The 25,748-nt window shown below is 37.9% G+C and overlaps 1 protein-coding gene across 3 annotated transcripts in view; it reads left to right on the forward strand.

Annotated features, from left to right (window-relative positions):
• LIMS1 (LIM zinc finger domain containing 1) overlaps window positions 1–25,748 on the forward strand; it is a 68,687-nt gene that overhangs the window by 13,864 nt on the left and 29,075 nt on the right. For 2 of the 3 annotated variants that reach the window (XM_044670490.1, XM_044670489.1), the window contains exon 1: window positions 20,042–20,293. The exons of the other annotated variant lie outside the window; for it this stretch is intronic. In XM_044670490.1, the coding sequence (XP_044526425.1) occupies window positions 20,112–20,293 (182 nt within the window). In that variant the 5' untranslated portion in view covers window positions 20,042–20,111. Of the gene's footprint in view, window positions 1–20,041; window positions 20,294–25,748 lie in introns of those variants that run through there. 3 annotated transcript variants of the gene reach the window in all.

Below are 25,748 nucleotides of genomic sequence, written 5' to 3' on the forward strand. Positions count from 1 at the left end.
TTTATGTTCATTAAACTTTAAAATAATAGAGGATGCACAGGGTGAACTCCAAGAACAGGAATACTGATTACAACATGATTAGCCCTGTACCCCTTAGTGCTGGGTTTGAGTTTCAAATCCTCAAACCCTGTGTCAAATATGCCAAAGCTATTAAACAAGAAAAGAAGGTAAATTGACTTTTAAGTTTGTTTACATAAGTAATTTGTTTGGAGTTGATTCTTATCTGCTGGGTAGACAGAGACAGAGTAATTTCTGAATAGGAAAATATTGACTTTGTCCTATGAGCCATTATACTATCATTTTTCTGATTACATTTGCCTCCTAGATTACTAATTGGTGCCAGGCAAATTTTCTTTTGGGGGAAGAGGGAGAGTCAAGGAGAGACGATTGTTCCAGGAAATGTTATCACGCATCCCCATGTGACCAAAAACACTCTGATGATGACTATAATTTGAGTTTTTGCTCTTTGGCCTTTTTTTAGTGTTTGTCCTTTTCCTCCCTACTCAAAGTCTTGCCAACATCCTTCCTCATTGGCATTACAAATTTTCTCCTCGTGGAATTTTATTTTTTAATTTTTTTATTTATTTTAGTGTTGGTCTTGTTGGTTAGGGAAAGAACTTATGAGACTACACTAATTTACATAGATTATATTTATTTTGACTTTCCCCTCCCTTCATTCAGACCCTACCTTTCTGTTAGACTTTTTGAAACTCTTTTACCTAATTTCTGTCTGTCACAAGTGTTAGTCACTTTAGCGATTTGTCCCTTGGAACTAAATATAGTGTTTTCTGGAATAATGTTAAATTAGCCATAGCTTCCTTTTGAGTAGAAGGACAATGCCTAATAAGGATTATTTTATGTCCTTAAGGAAGCAGCTATTTTGGATTAATAATAGCTATCATTTATATAGCATTCTAAGGGAGCAAAGCACTTTACAAATGTCTCCTTTGAGCCTCACAACAACCTTGGGAGGTAGGTGTTGATATTATTATTCCCATTTTACAGTCAAGGAAACTGAGGCTGAGAGAAGTTGTGACTTACCCAGCATCACATAACTGGGCATAAGGCTGTATTTGAACTCATTGGTCCAGTGTTCTACCATTTAGCTCATTTACTGAAGTCTTTTAGCTCCTGGGCCCAGATTGTGCTCTACTAATTTGTCATTTATTTGGGAGTTCTATAAACATTTACCTGGGTCAGCTAGGTGGCTCAGCAGATGGAGTACCAGGCCTAGAGTCAGGAAGACTCATCTTCCTAAATTCAAATGTGGCCTTAGATATTTTCTAGACATGTGACCCTGAGCGGGTCTCTCTGTTTGCCTCAGTTTCCTCATCTGTAAATGGCAAAACACTCTAATATCTTTGCCAAGAAAATCTCAAACGAAATCATAGAGTCAGACATGACTGAAACAACTAAAAAACAAAATATTCATTTAGCTTAGGTATATGAATCAAATCTTATCTTTCCAGCCAAGTTATATAGGCTCAGGTAACTTATAATTATCATCATCATCAATATCATCATTATTAACCCTTTTAGCTTTTGCTTACCATAACCTGGTTTAGTCCACCCCATATAACATAGAAAGTACTTATATAAGTAATATTTGCTTTGTTTCTTTACTTTTGTAAACTACTTTTTTTTTTAACCCTTACCTTCCATCTTAGAATCAATACTAGGTATTGTTTCTAAGGCAGAAGAGTAGTAAGGGCTAGCCAATGGGGGTTAAGAGACTTGCCCAGGGTCACACAGCTAGGAAGTGTCTGAGGTCAGATTTGAACCCAGGACCTCCCATCTCTGGGCCTGACTCTCAATCCACTGAGCCACCCAGCTACCCCTTCTTTTGTAAACTTATAATGAAAAATTAGTCCTTAAAACTTGGTAGAATGAGTTTGGAGTCAAAAGCTCTTGACTTTGAATTCTGGCTCCTCTCCTCTGCTATCTGTATGACCCAGAATGAATCGAAGCTCTCTGGGTCCCCATTACTTTAGCTATATAATAAAGGGGTTAGACTAGATAATCTCAAGGTTTCTCCCACCTTTAAATATCTGAACCTTTAATCCAAAGTCTTGGGATGAAAGAGAAGCTCATTAAAAGATCTTCCAAAGTTGTCTGACTTTGTACTCCTCGTCTTCTAATTGGATTGAACATCAGCCACCACAGAGAAATGAGTATCCATCCTATTTTTTAAAATGACTCCAATTAAGGAAATCCCCTTAATTAGATTCCACTGCAGTATCTTTGCCAAGAAAAACCCAAATGGGATCACAAAGAGTTGTATGCAACTAACAGCAAACACCATCCACATCCAGAGAATAGAATAGAAGAAAGCTTTAAAGGCAACTGGAGGAACAGGGAAAGGTCTCCTTCAGAAGGTGGCATTCAAGTTGAGTCTTAAAGGACCAGAGATTCTGAGGCAGAGGTGAAAAGGAAGAGTAATTGAGGCATGGGGGATAATAGGAGATAAAGATGGTCGTGTATTGGGGGACAACTGGTAGGCCTGTGTGGCTGGGACCAAAGAGTCATGGAAGTAATGTGTAAGAAGACTGGAAAGAGAGGGGCCAGTTATGAAGTTTTAAAATGTCAAAGGGAAGTGTTCACATCTGATCTAGTCTAGTAGAATCCCTGAGTAAGTCCATGACAAGCTTGGACCTGTACTTATGGAAAATCATTCTGGTAGCTGTGTGGAAGAGGATAGATTGGAGTTGGGGAGATACTTTAAAGACAGGAGGCTAATTAGGAGGCAGAAGCACCAACATATTTCCATCAAAGCCATATTATGAAAGGTGGTTAGGGTCTAGGTTAGCTCACAAAAAATCTGTTTGGTTCATAATATATTTGGAGAGTGGTGCTAATGAGAATAATTGTGCTCTTAAAATAGGACTAATTAGAATGAATGCTGAGAGCATGGAGCCACATGGTTCAGAAGGGAACTGGAACATTTCCTTCCCCTTTCCTGGGCTCAGAGCTGACCCCAGGCAAATATTTTTAAATGAAGGAAGTTAGTCTCAGTCAATCCACTATTCTCTTTTCAGTAACCCTTCCCTCAAAAGTACAGTGCCCTCAGACTGATCTAACCCATTCAAGTCATTCATTCATTCAACAATTGTTTTTCAAATGTGTACAGAGTTCAGAGCACCAAATGATTTATTGAAGTTTGAGAAGACTCTGTCCCAACTTTCATGGTACTTAAAGATTTGTTGGGGGTTGACACAAATGTAAGTAACTATAATATTTGCTCTTTCATTGTAATTGCATTAAAAAAATTGCAAAACAAAGTATTCCATAAGGCCTAAAAGAGGAAGGTTACCATCCTGTTCCAAGATTAATTATGCTTTCTCTCTCTATTGTGACATATTTTCTCTCTGTTTGCTTCTTTTTCTTCCTTTGTTCCAAAATGACTTATCTGTATTCCCCTTAATCAGAACTCCCATTCTCTTGTTGTGGGAGTTAAGTCCAAAGTAATTTATACTAAGGAGTAAATAACCGATAGAGTTCATGGAATTTTGCATTCTTTGCAAAGAAGATATAGTGGGCAAGAGCACTTGACCTAGAGTTTAGAGAATCCTGGGGTTTGGATCTGTAGCATCCATGATCCTGAGAGGGGTCAAAGCTGCCTCACAGAATTTACCAGAAATGTAACACTCAGCCCCTTGAGGTCAGAGATGAGTTAACCAGCCCTTGAACCCACAAGGAGTGTGATCAAAGTGACCTTGCAAGAAGGGTGACCTGGCCTTTTATATTCAGGTCTCTAATTGCCCTCAGCTTCCCCCTCTCCTGGAGTTCTGGGGGGCACTATGGAGTTCTGTGAGGCAGCTTTGACCCTTCTCAGGATCATGGATGCTACAGATCCCAGCCCTAACACTTAACTGAATACCTGTAGTCAAGTCACATAACCTCAGTTTCCTCATTTGGAAAGTGAAGATAATGATATTTTTAGCATCTACCTCATGGGGTAGTATTGAAGACCAAATTATATATGTACATAAAGCACTATATTAGCAATTGGGATTATTATCAAATTTAAAAAACATTATTAAGTACCTGCTATATATATGGCCTTAGCAGCTAAGTGGTGCAATGGATAGAGTCAGAGTCAGAAAGATTCATCTTCCTGAGTTCCAATGTGACCTCAGACACAAAATAGAGGGTGACCCTGGACCAGTCATTTTATCCTGTTTGCATCAATTTCCTCATCTGTAAAGTGGGCTGGAAAAGGAAATGAAAAACCAGTCTAGTGTCTCTGCCAAGAAAATTACAATAAGGTCCAGAAGAGGCAGACACACCTGAAGCTGAGTAACGGCATAAATAATGTCATTGCCAAATGGAATTGTGAACAGTATATTGTTACTTCAGGGCCATAAATATACCTGGCAAAGGACTCTTAGGACCCAAATGCTCCCAGATTCCTAGTATAGTACCAAAAAGGAAGAGAGGGTGCAATTTCCATATTTTCAGGGCAACTTTGTAGTTTCTGTGACATAAAGGAAGCAAATGGGTTTTCTCGAGGTCATAACTCCCTCTATTTTGTGCATTATTGGATTTCTAGAACACCTTTCCTGTAAAATACAAAAGAATACAAAAACCTCAAAGCTTTGAACAAAAAACTTCCTACTTTTCATAGCAAACCTCTCTGAACAACCAGAACTTTGGAAAGAAATAGAAACAGTGAAAGAATACTACGGGGCTGAGGAAACTATGGGCCTGAGAGAACTTCTTGCCAGCTTAGTAAAGACATCATTAAGCCACTCAACCCATAGCTGTCTTTATTGTTGAGTCCTTTCAGTCATATCTGACTCTTCATGACTCCATTTAGGTTTTCTTGGCAAGGAACTGGAATGGTTTGCCATTTCCTTTCCATCTCATTTTACAGTTCAGGAAACTGAGGCAAACAGGATTAAATAACTTGCTCAGGATCACACAGCTAAATAAATGTCTAAGGCTGGTTTTGAATGTGAATCATCTAACGTCCAGTTGGACTTCAGACATCCTCTGGACCACCTAGCTGCCCTAGCTATCCATCTAACTGAAGATATTTATATCAACCCTGTTGGAATACATTGTTTATGTTTTTTAGGGCCTTTTACTATTTCCTAAAATCTCTGATTACATTCATGAGGGAAAGCCAAACCACACTAGCTAAAATGTGGTGCCCTTTAGGAGATGTTTCAAGTCTGAAATTTGTTAAATTAGACAAAAGAGACATTCTCTCTTTCCTTTTTATCTACCTTGCCATGACCATGTTGTGGTTTTTTTTAATGTAAATAAATAAAAACTTGGTCATAGAAAATCACCAAAAAAAAAAAAGTAAAGGGAGAAAAAGTGTTTTTAGATAATTAAAAAATCCTTTAAAAACAAGATAATTGACAAGGGAAGGTGGGAACATATTTAATCTAAAAGGGCGAGCTAACCTTCCTTCGATATAAGCAAAGGGATAGCCTTAAAGATTTCAGGATGTTTAATTCTTTAGCTTAGCCTAGGGATAACTAGCTCTCACATGATAGTAGCAGAATAAAAACTCCCACTCACTACCTTCCTCTGCTGAGCTGAAGGTTATTGGTATCTTTGACTGAGTCATGACTATAATAAGAATGTAACTCTGAGCCAGAAAGTCTGCCTCTGGTGCTTATCTCAGCTGTGGAAGGTACTTCATGGACATACTAGCCAGGCTTTCAGGGAAATCTGGGTATTTTTTTTAGTCAAAATGCTTTTACCTATATTGAATGGCCCTCCTGTGTCTCAATTGCCTAGCTCCCTTACAATTAATAGTTTAAAAAAAAAAAAAAAAGAAGTCAGCATTTATATAGTGCTTGGGGCAGCTAGGTATCTCCGTGGAATAGAGTGCCAAGCCTGGAGTCAGGAAGACCTGAGTTCAAATGCAGTCTCAGACACTTATTCAGACACTGGACATGTCAATTAACCCTGTTTGCCTCAATTTCCTCATCTGTAAAATTAGCTGGGAAAAGAAATAGCAAAGCATTCTAGTGTCTTTGCCAAGAAAACCCCAAGTGGTGGCATGAGAGTCAGCCATGACTGAAACAGTTGAACAACAAAGTGCCTTTACATTTCTATCTTATTTGATCCTCTCAAAAACCCTGGGAGGTAGATGATATTATTGGCTCCATTTGACAGATGAGGAAATTGAGGTAAACAGGTTAAGTGATTTGTCCAGCATCACCGTGTTCTTTTAAAGCCCTCACTTAAAAATGGAGGCATGTGTTAGTAAGTCCCACAAGCACCAATATTGTTCTTCCTTCCTCCCTCCCTCCCTCCCTTCCTTCCTTCCTTCCTTTTTTCCTTCCTTTCTTTCTTTCTTTCTTTGGTTGGTTGGTTTTTTTAAGCCTTTACCTTCCATCTTAGAATCAATATTATGTATTGGTTTCAGGACAGAAGAGCAGTAATGGCTAGGCAATGAGGGTTAAGTGACATGCCGAGGGTCACACAGCTAGGAAGTGTCTGAAGTCACATTTGAACCCAGGACCTCCTATTTTAGGTCTGGCTCTCAATCCACTGAGCCAACCAGCTGCCCCTCTTTTTTTATTTCTTTTTTGTTTGTTTGTAGTTAAGACTAGAACCTGGTTTCAGTGGTATAAGGAACTCCCCTCTCCAGAGCAGATCAGTACCGGCTTTATAATTTAGTCTTAGAGACTTGTTTGGGACACTCACAGCCCATAAATGACCTGCCCTGGGTCAGAAAGCCTTCATGTGTCAAAGGTAGGATTTGAATCCATTTCTTCTTGATTGCAACTATTTATTAAACCACTGATGTCAAATTCAAATAGAAATGGGGCCCTGTGCATAAGAATCCCTGTGGCTGCTTATTGACTTGGGTTTTAAATATAATATTATTTACATTTTATTTTTATTTATTTGGTAAATACACTTTAAACTGGGGTTGGACCACATAGAAGTATTATGGCTATGAAGAGAGAATCAGACTATCCTAGTTTATTTTTAATATGTAATCAATCAGCAAGCTTTAATTTAATCAAATCAAGAACCTTAAGTATTCCTACTTAGTACCTAGCTAACCATTAAGTAAGAGAGTTCACAAGTCACTTAATAGCTCAGAGTGTCCCAATTGGCTGTGAGCTAGTAAGTGACTTGTGAACAATATATATATATACCATTACTACAAAGCCAAAAAAAGATTATTGAAATTCTGGTCAAGAAAAAGTCAACATTAGTGCCATACCACCAGAGTTAAAGGACATTTCCTTCCTGTTAGCAATCAACAAATCTGTCTGCTGTCTGTCTATTTATATATTTTATCTGTCTATCTATCTATCTAATTATTATTATTATTATGAATGTGATATATCTAATAATTGAATAACCATACTTATTCCCTAATTCAAGGCTTATCTCCTCCATTAAACCTTCTAGGATACTATATACTGATTTCCCCCTTAACCTTCTATGCCATTACTTACAATGGACTCCAATTTTATAGAATAATAAAGAACATGCTGAATATTTCCCTTTGAATCTTGGAAATCTATTGACTGGGTTCTGGTCCTAGCGGTGCCTTCCCCTAGCTTTCATGATCCTAGATAAATCACATAGCCCTTTCTGGCCCCAGTTCCTTTATTGAATGAAGGGATTGGGCTACATAATCTCTTGAGTTCCTTCCAAAATTTTATAACTATAAAAAATTCTATAACTATAGTTGTAATGACTCACATTTAGATGACACTTTAAAGTTTGCAAAGTACCTTCCTCTCAACAACCCTGTGAGTAAGTAAGTAGAGCAAATGTTGTTTTCCCCACTTTACAGATAGGGACACTGAGGCTCTCAGAAGTGAAGTAGACTATGCTTGATCACACAGATAATAAATGTCTAAGGCAGGGTATTCAAACTCAGACCTCTTGATTCCAAATCATGTGCTTCATCCACTATTTCATACTGCCTCTCATTTAACAAATAAGTGAATTCAACACAAACATGCTTGCCTAAGAGCTCTATCTCCAGAGAAAAAACTACAGAGAAACAACAGCAACAACATATGGAATATAGTCCATAATCAGTAAACATTAATTAAATGCCTGCTTTCTACCAGACACTGTGCCATGCTCCAAGGAATCAAAAAGAGGCTAATGGTATTCCCTGCCCTCTGGGAGCTTACAATCTTATAGAAATTTAAATTGCCTGTTTTTCAGGTCTTCTAATTCATCCTGAGCTAAAAGGTAGTTGTTCTCCATAGTTTATTATTTTCCCATTCTAAAGTTAGTTATGTCTATCTTTAGAGAAATGTTATCTATAGATAATAGATTCTCATTTATTAGAATAACAATTACCTCCTTTTTATGAGGGGAAGACTGAAGATAAGGTTTTAGGTGTCTTAAGATCATGGATTTAGAACTAAAGGAAACATTAGAGATCATCTGGTCTAGCTCTAAATTTACATATGAGGAAACTGAGAGGCCAGAGGTCTAGAGGCTAGTCCAAGGTGATATAGGTAGTGTTGACAACTAGATCATGGTTTTGTCTTTTGGCTACCACCACTCATTAAATGTGAAAGGCTTTTAATCCGGGACCCTGGAGAAAACCTTCCACCAATCAGCAAGGAAAGGGGAATTTGGCTGAGCCAAAATTCAAACCCAGGTTCTCCTGACTCCAAATTTAGCCACAAGAACTGCCAAAAATCTTGGTTTCTTCTTGTTGCTATTTGACTTCAGGCCGGAATCCCTATTGTAAAAGTGGACTGCTAACCCCAAAAGAGCTCCCAAGGAGAAGGTTCACAATGACTTTGCTTCCTCTTTCCCCCCTTCCTCTACACTCCTACTTCCAGAGCCTATCACAGCGAAGAGGAACTAGGATTGTTTTAGATTGAACTGCCCTGTTTTGTTGGCCTTCTGCTATAAGTTATTATTATATTTGTTTAATGTTGGAAACCTGAATTGAGATCTTGAGAAAACTGCTGCAAGAAAGCAGTAGCCACTCTAATGCTTAAAAGTGAACATAATTGATGGCAAAATGATCTGTTTGTATTCATTTAGGACTGAGGTCACATGCCATCAATGGAGGTGTAGAATAAGCAGAAAACCTTTTTGGGGAGGCTTAGCAGCTAGTGCTCTGTATCTGCAGGGATACCTTCCAGGATATATTGTGGATGGCTGAAACCACGCATATAAATGAACATCAGTTGACTTTGGTGCCTATGTGATCTCTCTCTCCCCAGTCCTGCCCACCCTCACCTCCGAGCTCTACTGCCTCCCATCCCTGCACAATAAAAAGTGAAAAAGTGAAGCAGGAGAGACCTCCACTAGGGGCTGACCTCCAGAGCTTTGGGTTAACCAGGAATAACTGAAAACTGAAAACGGGAAAATGAGGGGATTCTAATATAATGTAGAGGTTTTCAGTGATAATAAATGAGAGTGAGAAAACTTTGTATATGGTAGAAATAGCTAAGACTGTTAGTATCCAAAAATGAATTGACTTTAATTGGGATGGAGTTCAGTAAAAGTAAGAGGAAAAAAAACCAAGATTCCTAGTCCAAGTGACTGAGAATTATACTGCTATCAGCAGAAATCAGCTAGTTGTTAGAAAGGGCAGGCTTTATGTACAACTAGGTGGCTCAGTAGAGTGAGAGCCAGGCCTAAAGACAGGAGCTCCTGGGTTCAAATTTGTCCTTAGACACTTCCTAGCTGTGTGACTCTGGACAAGTCACTTAACCCCAATTGCCTAGTCCTTACCCACTCTTCTGTCTTAGAAGTAATACTTAGTATTTAGTCTAAGAAGGAGGAGAAAGAAGGAAGAAAAGGAGAAAGAGAAGGAAGAAAGGGCAGAGTTAGAAGACAAAATAAATTTAATAAATAATAATAATACAATGATATAATATAATAATGCATATAATATATAATAATATGTAACATAATAAAACTTAATATAATAATGTGTTTGAGATACAGAAAATTATTCCGCAGTATATACAACTACAGTTCAGTAAAAAGAAAAAAGGGTTTGGATTCATCTGCATAAAAGCAATTATTGAAGCCATTAGAAGCATATGAATGGGAGAGTTGAGGAAAGAATAAAGGAGGAGCCAGGCAATGTGTACTAGTCAATGAGAAAGTTAGGAGCAGATACATAGTGGGTTACCAGGTAGCCCAGTGGGTAGAATTTGAAGCCTGGAGTCTGGAATATCTGAGTTCAAATCCAGCCTTAAACATTTACTAACTGTTGACCCTGGGAAAGTCAAGTGAATTCATTTCTACCTCAGGTTCCTCAACTATAGGGGGTGGGGGAGTAATAATAGCACCTACCTTCCAGGGTTGATGTGGGGATTAAATGAAATAATGTTTTGCAAATATCAGGCACATGATAGGTGCAATATAAATGCTTATTCCCTTCTTTCCCCTATCCCCGTTCCCATAAGAACCAAGTGCAAACATTTTCACAATGAAGGGGAAGTGAGACATAAGTTAACTGAAAAGAGGAGCAGGATCGAGGAAAGAGGTTGAGGTTTGTTGTCTGAGGACTGGGGAATTAAGTTAACGGGGTTTCTATATTGTAGGTGGCAGGGAAAGAACCAATAAAGGATAAGAGATTAAAAGGGGGAGAAATGGTCAGGAAGATTAATGGAACAAGGTTCCAGGAAAAGTAGGAAAGGATGAGACCAAGGGATGAGGCAAAGACATGGATCACCTCATTCACAGAGCCTAGAGGAAAGGATGGTGAGAATATAGGCTTGTAGGTGTAGAGGATGGAAAACGAAAGAGCCCATGCTTAATGACTACACTGTTCTCAGTAAAATAAGAGATGAGGTCATCTTCAGGGCAGCATCAGGAAGAAAGAGAGAGAGAGAAAGATGGGAGGTGTTAAAAGGGAGCAAAAGAAAATTATTTGGGGGGCAGCTGGGTGGCTCAGTGGATTAAGAGCCAGACCTAGAGATGAGATGTTCGAATGTGGCCACAGATACTTCCTAGCTGTGTGACCCTGGGCAAGTCATTTAACCCCCATTGCCCAGCCCTTACCACTCTTCTGCCTTGGAACCAATACACAGTATTGATTGTAAGATGGAAGATAACCATTTTTTAAAATATGTTTTGGCATAGCCACTCTGTAGAGTATGATAGGGTACAAATTAAAGATAATAAAATACTTGCCATGTTGTGGGGATTCTCTCAGCTTAACTGTGCCGTGATTGACCTCAGTTTATATGGTCAAGTAACCTTCTCTAGCATCACTCAGCAACTTGGGAGCAGAAATAGAGAAGGCAGATGGTAGGAGCAACCCGTCATTGAGAATTGGCAGGGTGGGAACAGCTGAGGGAAAAAGGGGTAGAGAATTCAAGAGTAGAGGAAAAGTCCCTCGTTGAAATTGCTGACTATAAGGTCAAGACTGAAAAGACAACAGTGGAATCAGAACAAGGGTTATGACCTAGGAGAAGAGGGAGAGATTTTTAATCAAAGTTTTGTTTTGGTTTTAGAATAGTAACCCCCTATTATATATTAGCACCTTGCCACACTCCTCTTTTTTGCCAGGGAAAGGGGTATTACTATATTTCTTTGGTCCATATCAAGTAAAAGAATTTTTCCCACTCACATTCTCGACCAGTTTTTTACTATACAGTTTTTAAAGTATTGTCATGCCCAGGCAATACTATTTAATAGTTAACTTAGTCAAAAATAATATTTTTGTAAATACACTATTTTCATCATTTTAAACTTTGGGGGAAAAAAAAGTTGAAGAAGAGGAAAATATTCCACACCCAATTTCCTTAAAGAGGAAGAATGCTTCTCTTTTTGCCTACAAATTTGGAAATCATTTTAAGACAAAAAAGGACCAGAATGTACACTAATTGAATCTTAATATCTCCTTTCTGTCCAAGTCCTTTCCCTTACTGTCTGTGGAAAGAAAATACAGAGAGTGATATCAGAACCTTGGAAATAAGAAATAATTTTCCAGTTGCAGTATCTTTATTTGCATGTCATGCAGCTTCTGTTTTGAGCTGTCTGGGGAAGTTGAAGATTAAACTTTCCATTTGAGTGGGTTTGAAAATCACATTGAAAATGTTCAGTCTTGCCCCACAGAAACTAAGCAGGGATAGTTTGTCACTTTGGCCTGCATAAAATGACCCAGAAGCCTCTGAGCTGGAGCAGGGTGGCTTATTCTGTTCCAGCAGTGCAATTACATTGCCCAACGGCAGCTGTTGTTGCCAAGTACCTAGTTCAGAGATCTGAGTATGATGCATATCTATTTGTGGAATAAAATAAACCATTTTGCAGGGCACTTGATGCCTTTGCCTATGTAAGAGTCCCCTTCCCTCCCTCCTACACCCTTATTTTATGGGCAGCTACCTAAAGCACTTGAACTGGATTTTAAACCCAGTAGACCTCGAGTACTTGGGAGAGATCCTATTGAGTATTTCAGTCCGTGCTATTTAGGGGCATTTAAATAAATGGTGCCATTTCTTCAAAAGCTGATTCTGTTTTCGGCATTTAGATAATAAAATAATTATTGAAGGCCAACTTTAGGACCTCTTGAAGGGGATTTCCTTCAGTCATTTTGTCTTCTCTATTTGAATAAAGTTCCCTGAGGCCAAGAACTATGGGTTATGCCCTCCTTTGAATTCTCAGCACCTAGCATAAGGCCTGGAACATAATAAACACTTCATAAATACTTGTTGATCTATGGCTGTGGTTGTGTCACACTATCAGGCAAACAAGCATCGGGTGCTTACTTTACATACTTGCAATTAGGTGGTGGGGCAGATAGAACTCCATGTCTTGAGTTAGGAAGGCACATCTTCCTGCATTCAAAGCCAGCCTTAGACACTAATGAGCTGTATGACCGTGGGCAAGTCACTTAACCCTGTTTGCCTCAGTTTCCTCATTTGACAAACGAGCTGGAGAAGGAAATGGCAAACCACTCCAGTATCTTTGCCAGAATGGGATCACAAAGAATCAGGCACAACTGAAAATGAGTGAACAAATCTGGCTTCAGACACTTCCTATCTTTGCTTTCGAGAGCAGATCACTTAATCCCGATTGCCTCACCCTTACCACTCTTCTGCCTTGGAACTGATACTTGATTCTCACTCTGACAGAAGATGATGGGAGTTTGGGGGGGGAGAAAGAAAATAAAATATAGATAGATCTGTCTATCTCTGTACACACACACACACTTATCTGTTTTGAGGTTGTATACTTTGTTTTCTGGATCTGATCTAAACTCAAACTGTCTACTCAGGCATAGTCTTTTGCAAATGAATAAGTAGGTCATTTTAGGTTACTCTTGGGCAGAAACCTTATTGGCACAATCTCTGGAATTCTAGTAGAACTCAGCTCAGGAATCCTAATTTATCTGTCCTACAGAGACTACCTGATGCCACCACTACTTTCTGCTAAAGCAAATAGATGAGAACCAAAAATGGAAGTTCTTTTCAGAACTCTCCCCCTACTTTGCTAATTTCGCTTAACAGCTGTTGGTTTGATTGTACTGATGCAGTGAGTAGTACCATAAATCAAGTGGCTTGAAACAAATATGTCTCTCAGAATTACAATTACTCCCCAAAAGATTGTTTGTATTTCTTTAGCTGACTTTATTAGGTGTCAAAAAATCTTTAAAAATAACAAAATGCTTGGATTTTAAAATTTGCACTGCAGCAACTATTGTTGACATAGCCTTAAATACCCCCTCATATTCCTTGCCCTGTTGAAAATAATAACTCACATATTTAGACCTTAAACAAAAAAGCCAAAACTTTAGTTCTATTCTGTGGTATCAAGCTGAAATGAAAGATTAATTGAGTTGAATTATCAGCTTACACAGACTTTTAATAGAAGAGCAGGGCCATATAACCTTGCAGTGGTAGAACTGATCCCAGTTTTTCCTTATACAGGATTTGAGAAATTTTAGCACTTTTAATATTATTGGAACTCCACCATCATTCACTTGCATTTAGTACTTTGATGGTGTCATGTGTATATGATTTTTCTACCTATGCAGGGGTATAAATTTCTTCAAGGCCAACTTTAGGACCTCAGATCCTTCCTTTCTTTCCTCCTCCCTTCCTCCCTCCCTCCCTCCTTTCCTCTTTCTCTCTCTCTGTCCCTCTCTCGCTCTCTCTGTCCTTCTGCCTCTACCTCCCTTCCTCCCTCTCTTCCTCCTTTTCTCTCTCTTCCCCTCCCTCTGTCTCTTTCTGTTTCTCTCTCCCTTTCCCTCCTTCCTTCCCTTCCTCCCTTTCTTCCTCTCTCTGTCTCTTTCTCTGTTTCTCTCTCCCTTTCCCTCCCTCCCTCTCTTTCTCTATGTTTGTTTCTGTCTCTACTTCTCTACCTCCCTCCCTCCTTTTCTCTGTCTCTATCTCTTTCTATCTCTCTCTCTGTCTTTGTGTATTCTCTCTCTCTCTCTCTCTCTCTCTCTCTCTCTCACACACACACACACACACACACACACACACACACACACACACACACATATTTTTTACTTATTCCATTCTAGAATTAATTTTAAGTATTGGTTCCAAAGCAGAAAAGCAGTAAGGGTTAGGCAGTTGAAGTTAAATGATTCGCCCAGGGTCATAGCAGAATGCTGGGCATATAGTAGCAAGGCCTCAAGTTCTTGTGTGATAAGTAACTTATAAATAACAAAATGTGAATAATAGGGTTTTTTTCCCCTTTGCAGCATTTTTTGCTCAATAACTATAGTTGCTATAAAGGAGCACCTAAACTATGATTAGTCCCTTCATGTTGGCTTTTCTTCTTTCCTTTATATCCCCCAAGGTTCTATCCTCTGCTTTCCTCTCTCTCCTTCAGCTCTTTGACTTAAATAATCTTATCTATTCCCATGACTTCAAACTATTACTTCTATAGAGACAGTTCCCAAATGTACACTAGCTTCCAATCTCTCCTTAGATCTCCGATTCCAATATCCATCTGCCTGTTGATGCCCTCATAGCATCCCAAACTCAACATGTCCAAAGCTAAATCCATCATGATGCTGAAAAGCTTGCCTCACTCCTTCTGACTTTCCCATTTTCTATTCATGGCAGTATCCTCCCACACTTCAAACTTCAATCATCTTTGACTCTTCCCTGTCTTCCATCCTCAGTTAAAAGTTACTATGTTCTACATGGGTAGAGGAGGACATGATGGGGGATGTAGACTCGAAACTACCACACAATGCAACTATCAACAATTTGGAAATAGGTCTTGATCAATGATACATGTTAAAACCAGTGGAAATACACATCAGCCATGGGGTTGGGGGGGGGGGCGAGGGGTGAAGGGGAAAGTAGGAGCATGAATTATATAACCATGTTAACTTTTCTAAAAAATAAATATTAATAAATGTTTAAAAAAAAGTTACTATGTTCTATATTCTATAATATCTTTCCCTTTCTTTCCTTTCTCACCACCACTTTATGGTATTCAGTCTTTCAGTCACATCCAACTCTCCATGACCCCATTTGGGGTTTTCTTGGCAAAAATACTGGAATGGTTTGCCAGTTTCTTCTTTAGCTCATTTTACAGATGAAGAAACTGAGGCAAACAGGGTTCCATGACTTGATTTGGGTCACATACCTGTCAGAGGTCAGATTTGAACTCAAAAAAATGAATCTTTCTGACTCCAGACCCAGCATTCTATCCACTCAGCCACCTAGCCTGCCCTCTGTTATCACCCTAATTCACAGGCAGCATGGCATAGTTATTAGAAAGCTGATCTTGGAGCCATTTTCTTAGATAATGATGATAATGATAGCTGACATTTACATAATGCTTTAGATATTTGTTTGATCCTCACAACAGCCATATAAGGTTAGTTCTAATACTATTATCCCCATTTTACATATGAGGAGACTGAGACATGGAAAGGTTAAAGTGATTTGCCTAGTCAAATAATAAATATGGCAGGATTTCAACCTAATTCTTGATGACTCCAAGTCCAGCATTTGTGCACTAAATCAGACGCCCTTCTTCTCTAACCAGTCTCTATCAATAGATCTAAACTTCTCCAAAGTTTAAATTTGTTTCTTCTTCAAGTGGTCAACCCTAAATCATTTAAACTGATTAGAGAAGGGTTGGGTATGTAGCAGGATGGTGGATTATGTGAAACATTTAAATTTGACTTTAGGATGCATTAGATTTCATAGTAGATTTGCCTTCATACTTATATTTTTACTCAAATTAATATTAAAACAGGTTTTCATTTCTTGCATGTTATGGGATGAAGTGGCTCAGATATTCATTTTGTACAAGGGAGAAGCTAACTTCTGATAAATATGTTGCAGACAAAACTAAAAAGTGATTTTGTTTGTGACATATGTAATATATGCATATGTAACATATATGATTTATATCCTTACAAATCATAGGGAGCTTCTTTGTAGCACTATACTGGTCTGTTTTGTTGTTTTTGGCCTTAGGGGGTCTCTGTTTGATAAAATTCAAACATCAACCATACAGAAAGAAGGATAGTATTAAGAATTTCATCCTAGAAAGAATGTTGTCTTAAAGAACATCCACAAATATAAGTCTGGCCATTGTTTGCCGTAGCAAGGGGTGAATTGATCTGGAGCATAAAAATATGAAAGCAAGTCCCTGTGGTAAAGGAAGGAGGAAAGTCAAGTGCTAGCCTTCATGTGCTAGAGAGGACCAGCTCATTGACTACAGAATTGCTCCTATGTTGGCTGCTTACAGACCCTTTGAGATAGAGGCTATGAATAACTGAATTATTAAGAAATATTGATTGTAAGTCTGGAGAGGATGCATTCACCAGCAAAGCTATTGAAAAAAATAGAAGTGAAATGCTAGAGAAAGAAGCAGGTGAAGCAGACCATTATAGACTCCTCTTTCCTCTAAATCTTATTCTACCTTCTTTGTGACTCAAAAGCTACTTGTAGTACCTGGGGCAGAAAGAAGGAAACTTGGGACTCTTCTGCTGCCTCTAGCCCTAGCTTAAGCTTCATTTCTAAACCAACGGGAACATTTTAGACTGAGGATGTTAGGGACTGGGATTTAGGCCAGGCTTGCTGGAGACACCCTAAACACACCCAGGGCTTTTTCCACTGCTAAACTGATGTTTGCCTGGGTTCCATGTTTCCATATGTTTATTTTGTTTTATATTATAAAATGCCTCCGGATGAGGCAGAGACAAAGAGAACTGGATCAGAAGTCCAAAAGCTTAGGTTCTAGTCCTAATAGACCGTTCTGTTACTTTTTTCTTTTCTAACCCTTACTTTCCATCTTTGAATTGACTAAGTATTGGTTCCAAGAAGGAAAAGCAGGGGCAGAGCCAAGATGGCGGCTTAGTGACAGCAAAAGCTGGAACCGTCCTAAGAATCCTCCCAAACCAAGGCAGAAAAGCAGTAAGGGTTAGGCAGTGTGGGGTAAAGTGACTTCTCCAGGGTCACACACTAGGAAGTCACACACTGGTGATAGATTTGAACCCAGGACTTCAAGCTTCTGGGCTTGAGTCTCTGTCCATCACTCTGTTACTCTTGAGCAAGTCATTCAACTTTTTCAGACCTCTACATCAATATCTTTAAAATGGAGAACATAGGCATAGAAATCATGTGATCCCTTTCAGCTCTGAGATGCTATAAGCATTTTTTGTTGTGTTACACACAACAGCAATACTCAGCAACCTCTAGACTCATTAACCAACTCTCTTTGTCTAAATTCAAATGTATGAGATAATGTGGGTATGCATTTGTATAACTGGCCAATATAGAGATTTATTGTCTTGACTATGCCTATTTGCCACAAGGGTTTTGTTTTTATTTTTATTTGGTGGGGGGAGAATAGAATTAAGAGAAAATATGTTTTATTCATTCAAGTTAATCAGAAAAGTGAAGCTTACACCCAAATGCAGAAATGAGGTAAAGTTTTAAATCTGCTGAAGAAGACCTTTTGTCTTTCCCCCCACTTTAGGCTCACATGTTGCAGCACAATGTAAACAGTGGGGCAGCTGGGTAGCCCAGTAGATACAGCACTAGGTCTGGAGAAGGGAGGACCTGGGTTCAAATGTGGCCTCAGATATTTCCTAGCTGTCTGACCTTGGGCAAGTCACTTAATTCTAATTGCTTAGCCTTTATATCTCTTCTACCTTGAAACCTAGACTTAGTATTAAGTATTAAAGGTCTGTTTATAAAAAAAGGTCTTAACCATGCTCAGATTAATATGATGCTCTTTGCTATTTTCCTCCAGTAGAATATAAAGCTCCTTCAGAACAGGAACTGTCTAAATTTTATATTTGTATTGCCAGTTCTTAATACAATGCTTGACAAATAGAAGACACTTAAAAATTCCTTACTGACATTGATTGTGAATAGTTTTTCCATTGGATTGTCCCTATACACCTAAAAAAGAAGGGCCAGGTAGCAAAATAGATGGAGCATTAGGCCTGAAATCAGGAAAAAACAATTTCAAATTTGGTCTCAGATGTTTACCAGCTGTCACATAATCTCAGTCTGCCTCAGTTTCCTCAGTTGTAGAACGAGGATAATGCATCAACCCCCCCCCCCCCGGTTGTTGGGAGAATCAAATTAAAAAATGCTCATAAAATGCCTGCAACTTAGTAGGCTTGTTCCCTCTCATCACTCTCAAAGAATAGGACTTCAGGGAGAACATCTGCATTCTGCTGACAGAATAAGTAGAAACACAAAGATGTTAACAAATTAGATTTTTTTTAAATTACTAAACTGTTTTCCCTTTGATCCAGCTGTTCCATACTGGACATATTCTATGTCTTAAAGAATTCAAAGACAGAAAGATCCACATGTGTCCAAATATTTATACAACTATTTTTTTATAATAGCAAAAAAAGAAAAAAAAGAGTCATCTCATCAATTAGGAGATAGCTGAACAAATTGTTGTATATAACTGTTCTGGAATACAATTGCTTGGTAAGAAATGAGGAATTTAGAGAAAACTTAGCAGACTTGTATTTCCTGATGCAGATCAAAGAAGGCAAAACCCAGAGCATGATGAACACAATGACCATGACCACATGAAGGCATAACTAGATGCTACAAACAGTCCTGGATACAGAAGTCTAGTTTGTTTGTTTGTTTGTTTAAAATTTTTATCTTCTTAGAATCAATAGTAAGTATTGGTTCCAAGGTAGAGGATAAATAAGGGTTGGTCAATAGGGGTTAAGTAACTTGCCCAGGCTCACATAGCCAGGAAGTATCTGAGGTCAAATTTGAACCAAGACCTCCCTTCTCTAGGCATGGCTTTCAATCCATTGAGCCACCTAGTTGCCCCTGGAAGAAAGTTAATAGTTTCCTTTTCTTGGGGGAGGTATGGTGGACCACAAATTGTTTGTTTGATTTTGATTGTTTGTTTTAGTTTTGGGTTGGAGGTGGTTGTTCCTTATTTGTTTTGATTACAAGAAGAATTTTAGTGGCAGAAGACTTCTAGAAATTGACATTGATTTATAAAAAAAATTAAAAGCACCTTTAAAAAAACTATGTTAAAATGGCATAGCTATGACTAGCTTTAGAGTTGTCCTAACTTTGTTAGACCAGAGGAGTCAAACCACATACCACAATTCTTCCTCAGTGTTGCCTGAACCATATTTAAATGTAATTGGGAAATATTTAACAGTATATGTAAAAATACAATAAAAGATAGATAATGTTATTTTATGGTTTTCTAAGTTAATATGTGACCTGTAGGAATCCTTATATATGATTTAGTAGCCACTGTTTCTATTCCAAGTTTAGCTAAAGCCTAGTACTTCTGTTTTAAGAACCTGGCAATAAATATACTGAGAGAGAGACAGACAGACAGACAGACAGACAATTTCTCTTGCTTGCTTGTAAAATATTTCAACTGTGCTGTGGTTCATGGTCTACATTAGATAATAAAGACTGCTGTCTGTCTGTGTGACAACTCTGGTGGAATGCTTGCTGTGTTGGCTTCCAGCAAGCCTTAGTAAATCATACCTTGTCATCCTGTCTGCTGTGCCTCTGGGCTCTTAACTTGAAGCTTCTGTAGAGCCCTTATAAAGCCTGCCTAACTGACGTGTAAACAGTGGAAGTGAATCCCATTGCTGGGAATCAGGAGGGAAGTCCCGTACGGTACAGTTTCTCCCACTGGTCTGTGTATTCTGCAGCTTTCTGCCCCAGTATTAGAGCTCTCAGATAAGTTACTACTTCAGGATGGCATTCCCAGGCCGGGTACACCCCTTTGTCATTCCAGAAAATGAAGAGATCCCACAAACTATAATTAATGATGTCCACGATGCTGATGAGAATGAAGACGAGAAGGCTGTATCCAAACTGCAGCGTAGGCAAAGTGACATAAAAGTCTACAAGGAATTCTGTGACTTTTATGCAAGATTGTAAGTTTTCCCTCTCCCGGGGTGGGTACTTGATTGATGAGAATCTAGTGTTCTCAGCATTTGAAACTCACTGGCTATTTTGACATTGTGTCCCTATAGGGATGGTTTTGAAGCATGATGCATCGCTAAATATGTCTGCTTTTAACAAGTTGATGGGTTTGTGCCTTTCATAGTTTCTCTTGATTTTGCTAATTAATGTGGTCCATTAACATAAAAGTACTCTCAGTTTGCATGTGGTGTCACCTTTTTCATTAGTAGGGGCTGATAGCAGCAAAGAACAACTTCTAATTCTTTTATAGTATTCTGAAGAAATGTTTACTCAAATAATGAGGTCTTATATTTTCATATCAGATCTCAAATTTTACCCATTTCAGATACCATTAAATTTCAAGACATTTGAAAGGGAATCATTTAGCGACTGACATTTATCAAGAATGTATTTTTGAATTTTTTCCTATATTTTGTAAATTTTTAATATATTTGGTACATCTACATACAGTGCTTAGAAATAGGTATGACCCAGTAATGGTTCTTAGGGGACTTAATTTAATGAATAAAAATGGTTTATGATTGGCCAAGTCAGTTTTTTGCAAATAAATGCTTTTAAAGTATCTTAAGGTTATTATATAAGTAATATCATAAGATCCTCTATGGATGATTAATTGGAAAAAAATGAGCAGTAATCACAAAAGAGGAGAAGACACATAGATGGTTAGCAGCCTGCAGTAATATAGGAATGCCCATATTAATGAGATTACTTATATGGAAGTAAAATATCTCTGTTAGATAAGTCCTTTTTCCCCCATTAGTAGTACAAACTACAACTGGCAATGATAAATCCAAGGTAAATGATTACACATTTTGTATTATTGAAAATTCCAGATGAATAAAGGTTGAATTAATGAGGCTTTGTTATTTATCCAGTTTAACAATGGAATTGACATAACTGGGGATTGAAGGTGAAACTTGGAACCAAATAGAGAAGATGGAATGTATGTAGAAGAAAGGCTCTTTAAAATGTAAAACTGAATTGTATTATCTATAGAGGCATAAACTTGTAAAGGTACAACACCATAATTTTTTTTTTCATTCATTCTGCATTTTGAGTCTAAAAAGAAAGCTATCTTTGCCCATTATTTACTTGGTTGGTTGGTTGGTTGGTTGTTTATTTATTTATTTTGGGGGGCTTGCCTTCTATCTTAGAAATTATACAGAGTATCAGTTCTTTGGCAGAAGAGTGGTAAGGGCTAGGCATTTGGAGTTAAATGACTTGCCCAGGGTCACACAGCTAGGAAGTGTCGGCATCCAGATTTGAAACCAAGACCTACCGTTTCCAGGCGTGGCTCTCTATCCACTGAGCCATCTAGCTACTCCTTGCCCATTTCAAATTAAACAAAACTTACTTTTAAAATGTAATGTTCTAGATAAGTCTGTATAATAAGTATTTTCAGAAAATTATAATAAATGAAGGTTGGGAGGCTGGCACATTTAAAAGTGGAAAGCTAGATGTGGGTGACACTCATATTAGAATAAATCGATTTAATCAGTGGTAGATTATTATTTACTTAGGTTCTGTCCTGAGGTTTTAAATATTCACTGAGGTTTACAGCAGGTTTTGCTTGAATGCTTTTCAGTGTCACATCCTGAAAAGTTGACTGATGGTAATTAGCCTTATTGCTTCTGTGAGCTCTCATTTGATTTTTCCTTTGATACTATACCAAACAGCCTTAATTATCCTTCATTGTCTGGTTATTTTCATCACAAAAATTAGACCCTCTGATGTGTAGCAATTACTATAAAATAAATTTTTAGAAATCATATTGTAACATTTCTTCAGAACCAACTAACTACTATGTGCCAGGCTATTGTGCTAAGCCCTGGATATACAGAAAGAGGCAAAAGACAGTCTTAACCCTAAAGGAGCTCACAGTCTAATGGGGGAGACAAAAAAGCAAACAAATTGTACAAGCTAAACTATGTGTAGGATAGATAGGAACTAATTAAAAGAGGGAAGGCACTGCAATTACCAGGGACTGGGAAAGGCTTCCTGTAGAAAGCGTGGGATGGTGGCTATACTGTTTTCACACAGATTTCATTTTGGCTAGACTCAAAAATGGGACTATATTGTTATTGGGTGAGGGGTGGAGGAAGGGGGCAGGAAGTCCACCTTACAGCTCATGAACATTGTGAACATTATCCTGTTTCTCCTCCCCTGCACTTGTGTGTGTGTGTGTGTGTGTGTGTGTGTGTGTGTGTGTGTGTGTGTGTGTGTGGAAAAGGGGAGGGGAGGGGGAAGACTTTGTAAAAAACTCTTTACCTTGGCATGTGTTTTAAATCCTTAACTGAATTTAGTATAGATTTTAATTATCTGTAAAAGTCAAGAATAAGAATTTGGAGGCAGAATGGGCTTTGAATTTAATCCAGACAAAATTCTGTCACTATCAAACACTGTGACTTGGGGCACATTATTTAACCTTCCTTTGTTTCCTCTTCGTTATCTATAAAATAGAAATGAAAATTAAGCCATTCTCTTGGGAAGCATTTATTAAATATCTTCTGGTTTACTCAATGTTAGATTGAGCAAGTATATAGGAAAGCTATTTGGAAAGCATGAAACCCTATAAACAAGTGCAAAGTAAATTTTTTGTGTAGGTTATTATCATTACATTTATAATTGTGGTTTGCATTCTGTTGATCTGAGTTGCTAATGGTTGAATTATTTTTAGGAAAAATACCCTTTGTTCAACTAGGGTTTTGGAGTGAGTGGTTGCACTATTTTTCTCTCTTTTTTTCTTTCCCCTTTCTTGAAACTATCTTTGACTGTCTGGCTTCCATGGGAAGGAGACAGTCCTGTTTCATCCTTTAGGTCTAATAGAGGGGTTTGATTTTAACTTTGGTAGTGTAGTGGAAAGGAAAATCAAGTTCAAGTCCTAACTAACCCTTACTTACTATGTGATCTTGGGCAAGTCCATGAACCTTAGTTTCCTCCTATGTAAAATAGGTGCAATAATACTTTTAGTACCTACATCACAATAATATTATAAAGAAAGTACTTTGTAAAACTTATAAGGACTCCATAAATGTGAGTTACTATTGTGATATCTTCAAAAAGAAAAATGGATAATGATGGATTTTGAGAGATTAAATAGCCCTTTCTTTTTGTTTCTATTTCTTTGTTCTTATCCTTCTCTTCAAAAAACCACCCTTGAGCTTTAAATTCTAGTAAGGGGACTGGAAGTTACAGACTTCATTTCTTCTTAAGTATTAGCAACTAACAGATAGCATTTCTTAAACCCCTACTCTGTGCCAGGCACTTTACAATTATCATCATCTCATTTGAACTTCACAAAAACCCTAGGAGGATAGGGACTATTATTATCCTCATTTTAGAGATGAGGAAACTGAGGCAGAGATTAATTAACTTGCCCAAGACCGCATAGGTAATACATGTCCTAAGTGCAGTATAAAGGGTTGCTTCCTGTCTTGCTATTGATTATTCCTTTACTTGCTAGTAAATGAGAGAATTCAGTGGCTTTTGGTTCAAGGTACTCTGTGCTTTTGTTTCCCTCTTTAATCCCCATTTTTTTCCTCCAGTGTGCATGTGGTTTTGGAGGCTGTAACCTTCAGGAAAATACAAAGCTTCTTTAATGTCCACAAACTTCTCCCAGAAATAAAGGTCTGTTTTTCTAATATGAGTATTTGGTGGCATTATATAGGTACAAGGTACAGTACACAATAGTCTTCGAAGAATTCATAATGATTATTGCACAGAGAGTGATAGGGATGCACACGGTAGGTGTCAGCTAACCATAACATAACAAATGTTGATTTTTGGTTGTTTCCATCATGTTACTAAGTAAAATGCAAGGGATTGTTGGGAAGCAGTATGACAGAGTGGAAAGAACATTACTTTTAAGAAATAAAACACTTGAGGGGCAGCTAGTTAACTCAGTGATGGAAGGTCCTGGGTTCAAATCTAGCCTCTGTCTCTTACTGGCAGCGTGACCCTGGGCATGTCACTTAACCTCCATTGTATAGTCCTTACCACTCTTCTGCCTTGGAACAAATATACAATATTGATTCTGAGATGGAAGGTAAGGGTTAAAAAAAATTAGAAGACTTAAGATGGACTAAGGGCTCCAATAGGTGAACATGGGCACACCAGTTTCTACAAAATGGTTATAGTTATATTTACACTATCTACCTCACAGTGCTGCAAGGAGAGTGCCCTGTTGCATCTGAAAGCAATACATGAATAGATGCTAATAATTTTGCTATATGGAAATAACTTTTTAAGCAGTAGTTTTTTCCCAGTTTCCAAACAAAGAGGCCACCTGGGTTAAAACGTCAAGATTTCTACCTGTATAACCTGTTCTATTTGGCAATAATATTCCATTTTGAAATCTCATTAGCATTTTTATTAGAGTCAAGAAACTTTTGAGATGATTTCACTTGATAGCTTAATATTAAAGGCTTTTCAACCCTTTTAGTTGTATATAATTCCAAAGCAATAAAATTTTTGCAGCATTTTATTGGCTTGTCTGCCTATTTGTATGAAGAGAACATGAATAGAGGTAGGAGTTACCAGCTCGCTGTTACTTCTGGGATAAAATACAAAACCCCAAGCCTGGCATTTCAAATCCTCCATAGGCTGACTCCCAACCATTTTTGCAGCCTTAAAAGTCACATCATTCCTCACCCAGTGTCCTTTATTCCATCCAAACTGACCTTCCAGCTGTTTCTCATCCATGATAGCCTCCATGTCTTTCTAGGGTAGGGGACAGGGCTCCACAAAGAGAATATTTATTCCTTGCTTCTTAGAAATTCTACTTTGTTGGTCTTTCTAGTCCAGTTACAAGGGTCCTCTTTCTCCCAAGATTATTTTGCATTTGCTCATGCATATATTTTGTACTTAGTTTTTTATCTAAATATTCCTATCCCTTTGTTAAAAAGTAAACTCCTAGTAGAAATCCAGAAGAAAACATGATTTATTACTTATTTGTTTGAGTATATGATTTGGAGTATTAGTTTTAAAAGATTACTCTATTGCAAAAATGAATAATATGGAAATAGGATTTGAGTAATAATGTATGTATAACCCAGTGAAATTGCTTGTCAGCTCTGAAAAGGGAGAGGGCAGAGGAGAGAGAGAAAACAAGAATCATGTAATCATGGGGAAAAATTAAAAAATAAAAGTAAAAAAATTTTAACTCCTAGAGGGTGAGAATGATTTTTTTTTTGGTCATTGTATTCTTAGCATCTAATAGTCCTGACATATAATAGGCACTTACTAGCTGTGTGACCTTGGGAAAATCACTTAACACTTTTTAAGAGCCACCGTTTTCTCATCTGTAAAATGAACTAGAAAAGCAAATGGTAAACCAGTACCTTTCCCCAGAAAACCCAAAATGGGATCAAAAAGAGTCAGATACAACTGAAGTGACTGAACAACAAC

The sequence above is a fragment of the Gracilinanus agilis genome, chromosome 3 (genome assembly GCF_016433145.1).
Source record: "Gracilinanus agilis isolate LMUSP501 chromosome 3, AgileGrace, whole genome shotgun sequence".
Classification (NCBI taxonomy): Eukaryota; Metazoa; Chordata; class Mammalia; order Didelphimorphia; family Didelphidae; genus Gracilinanus; species Gracilinanus agilis.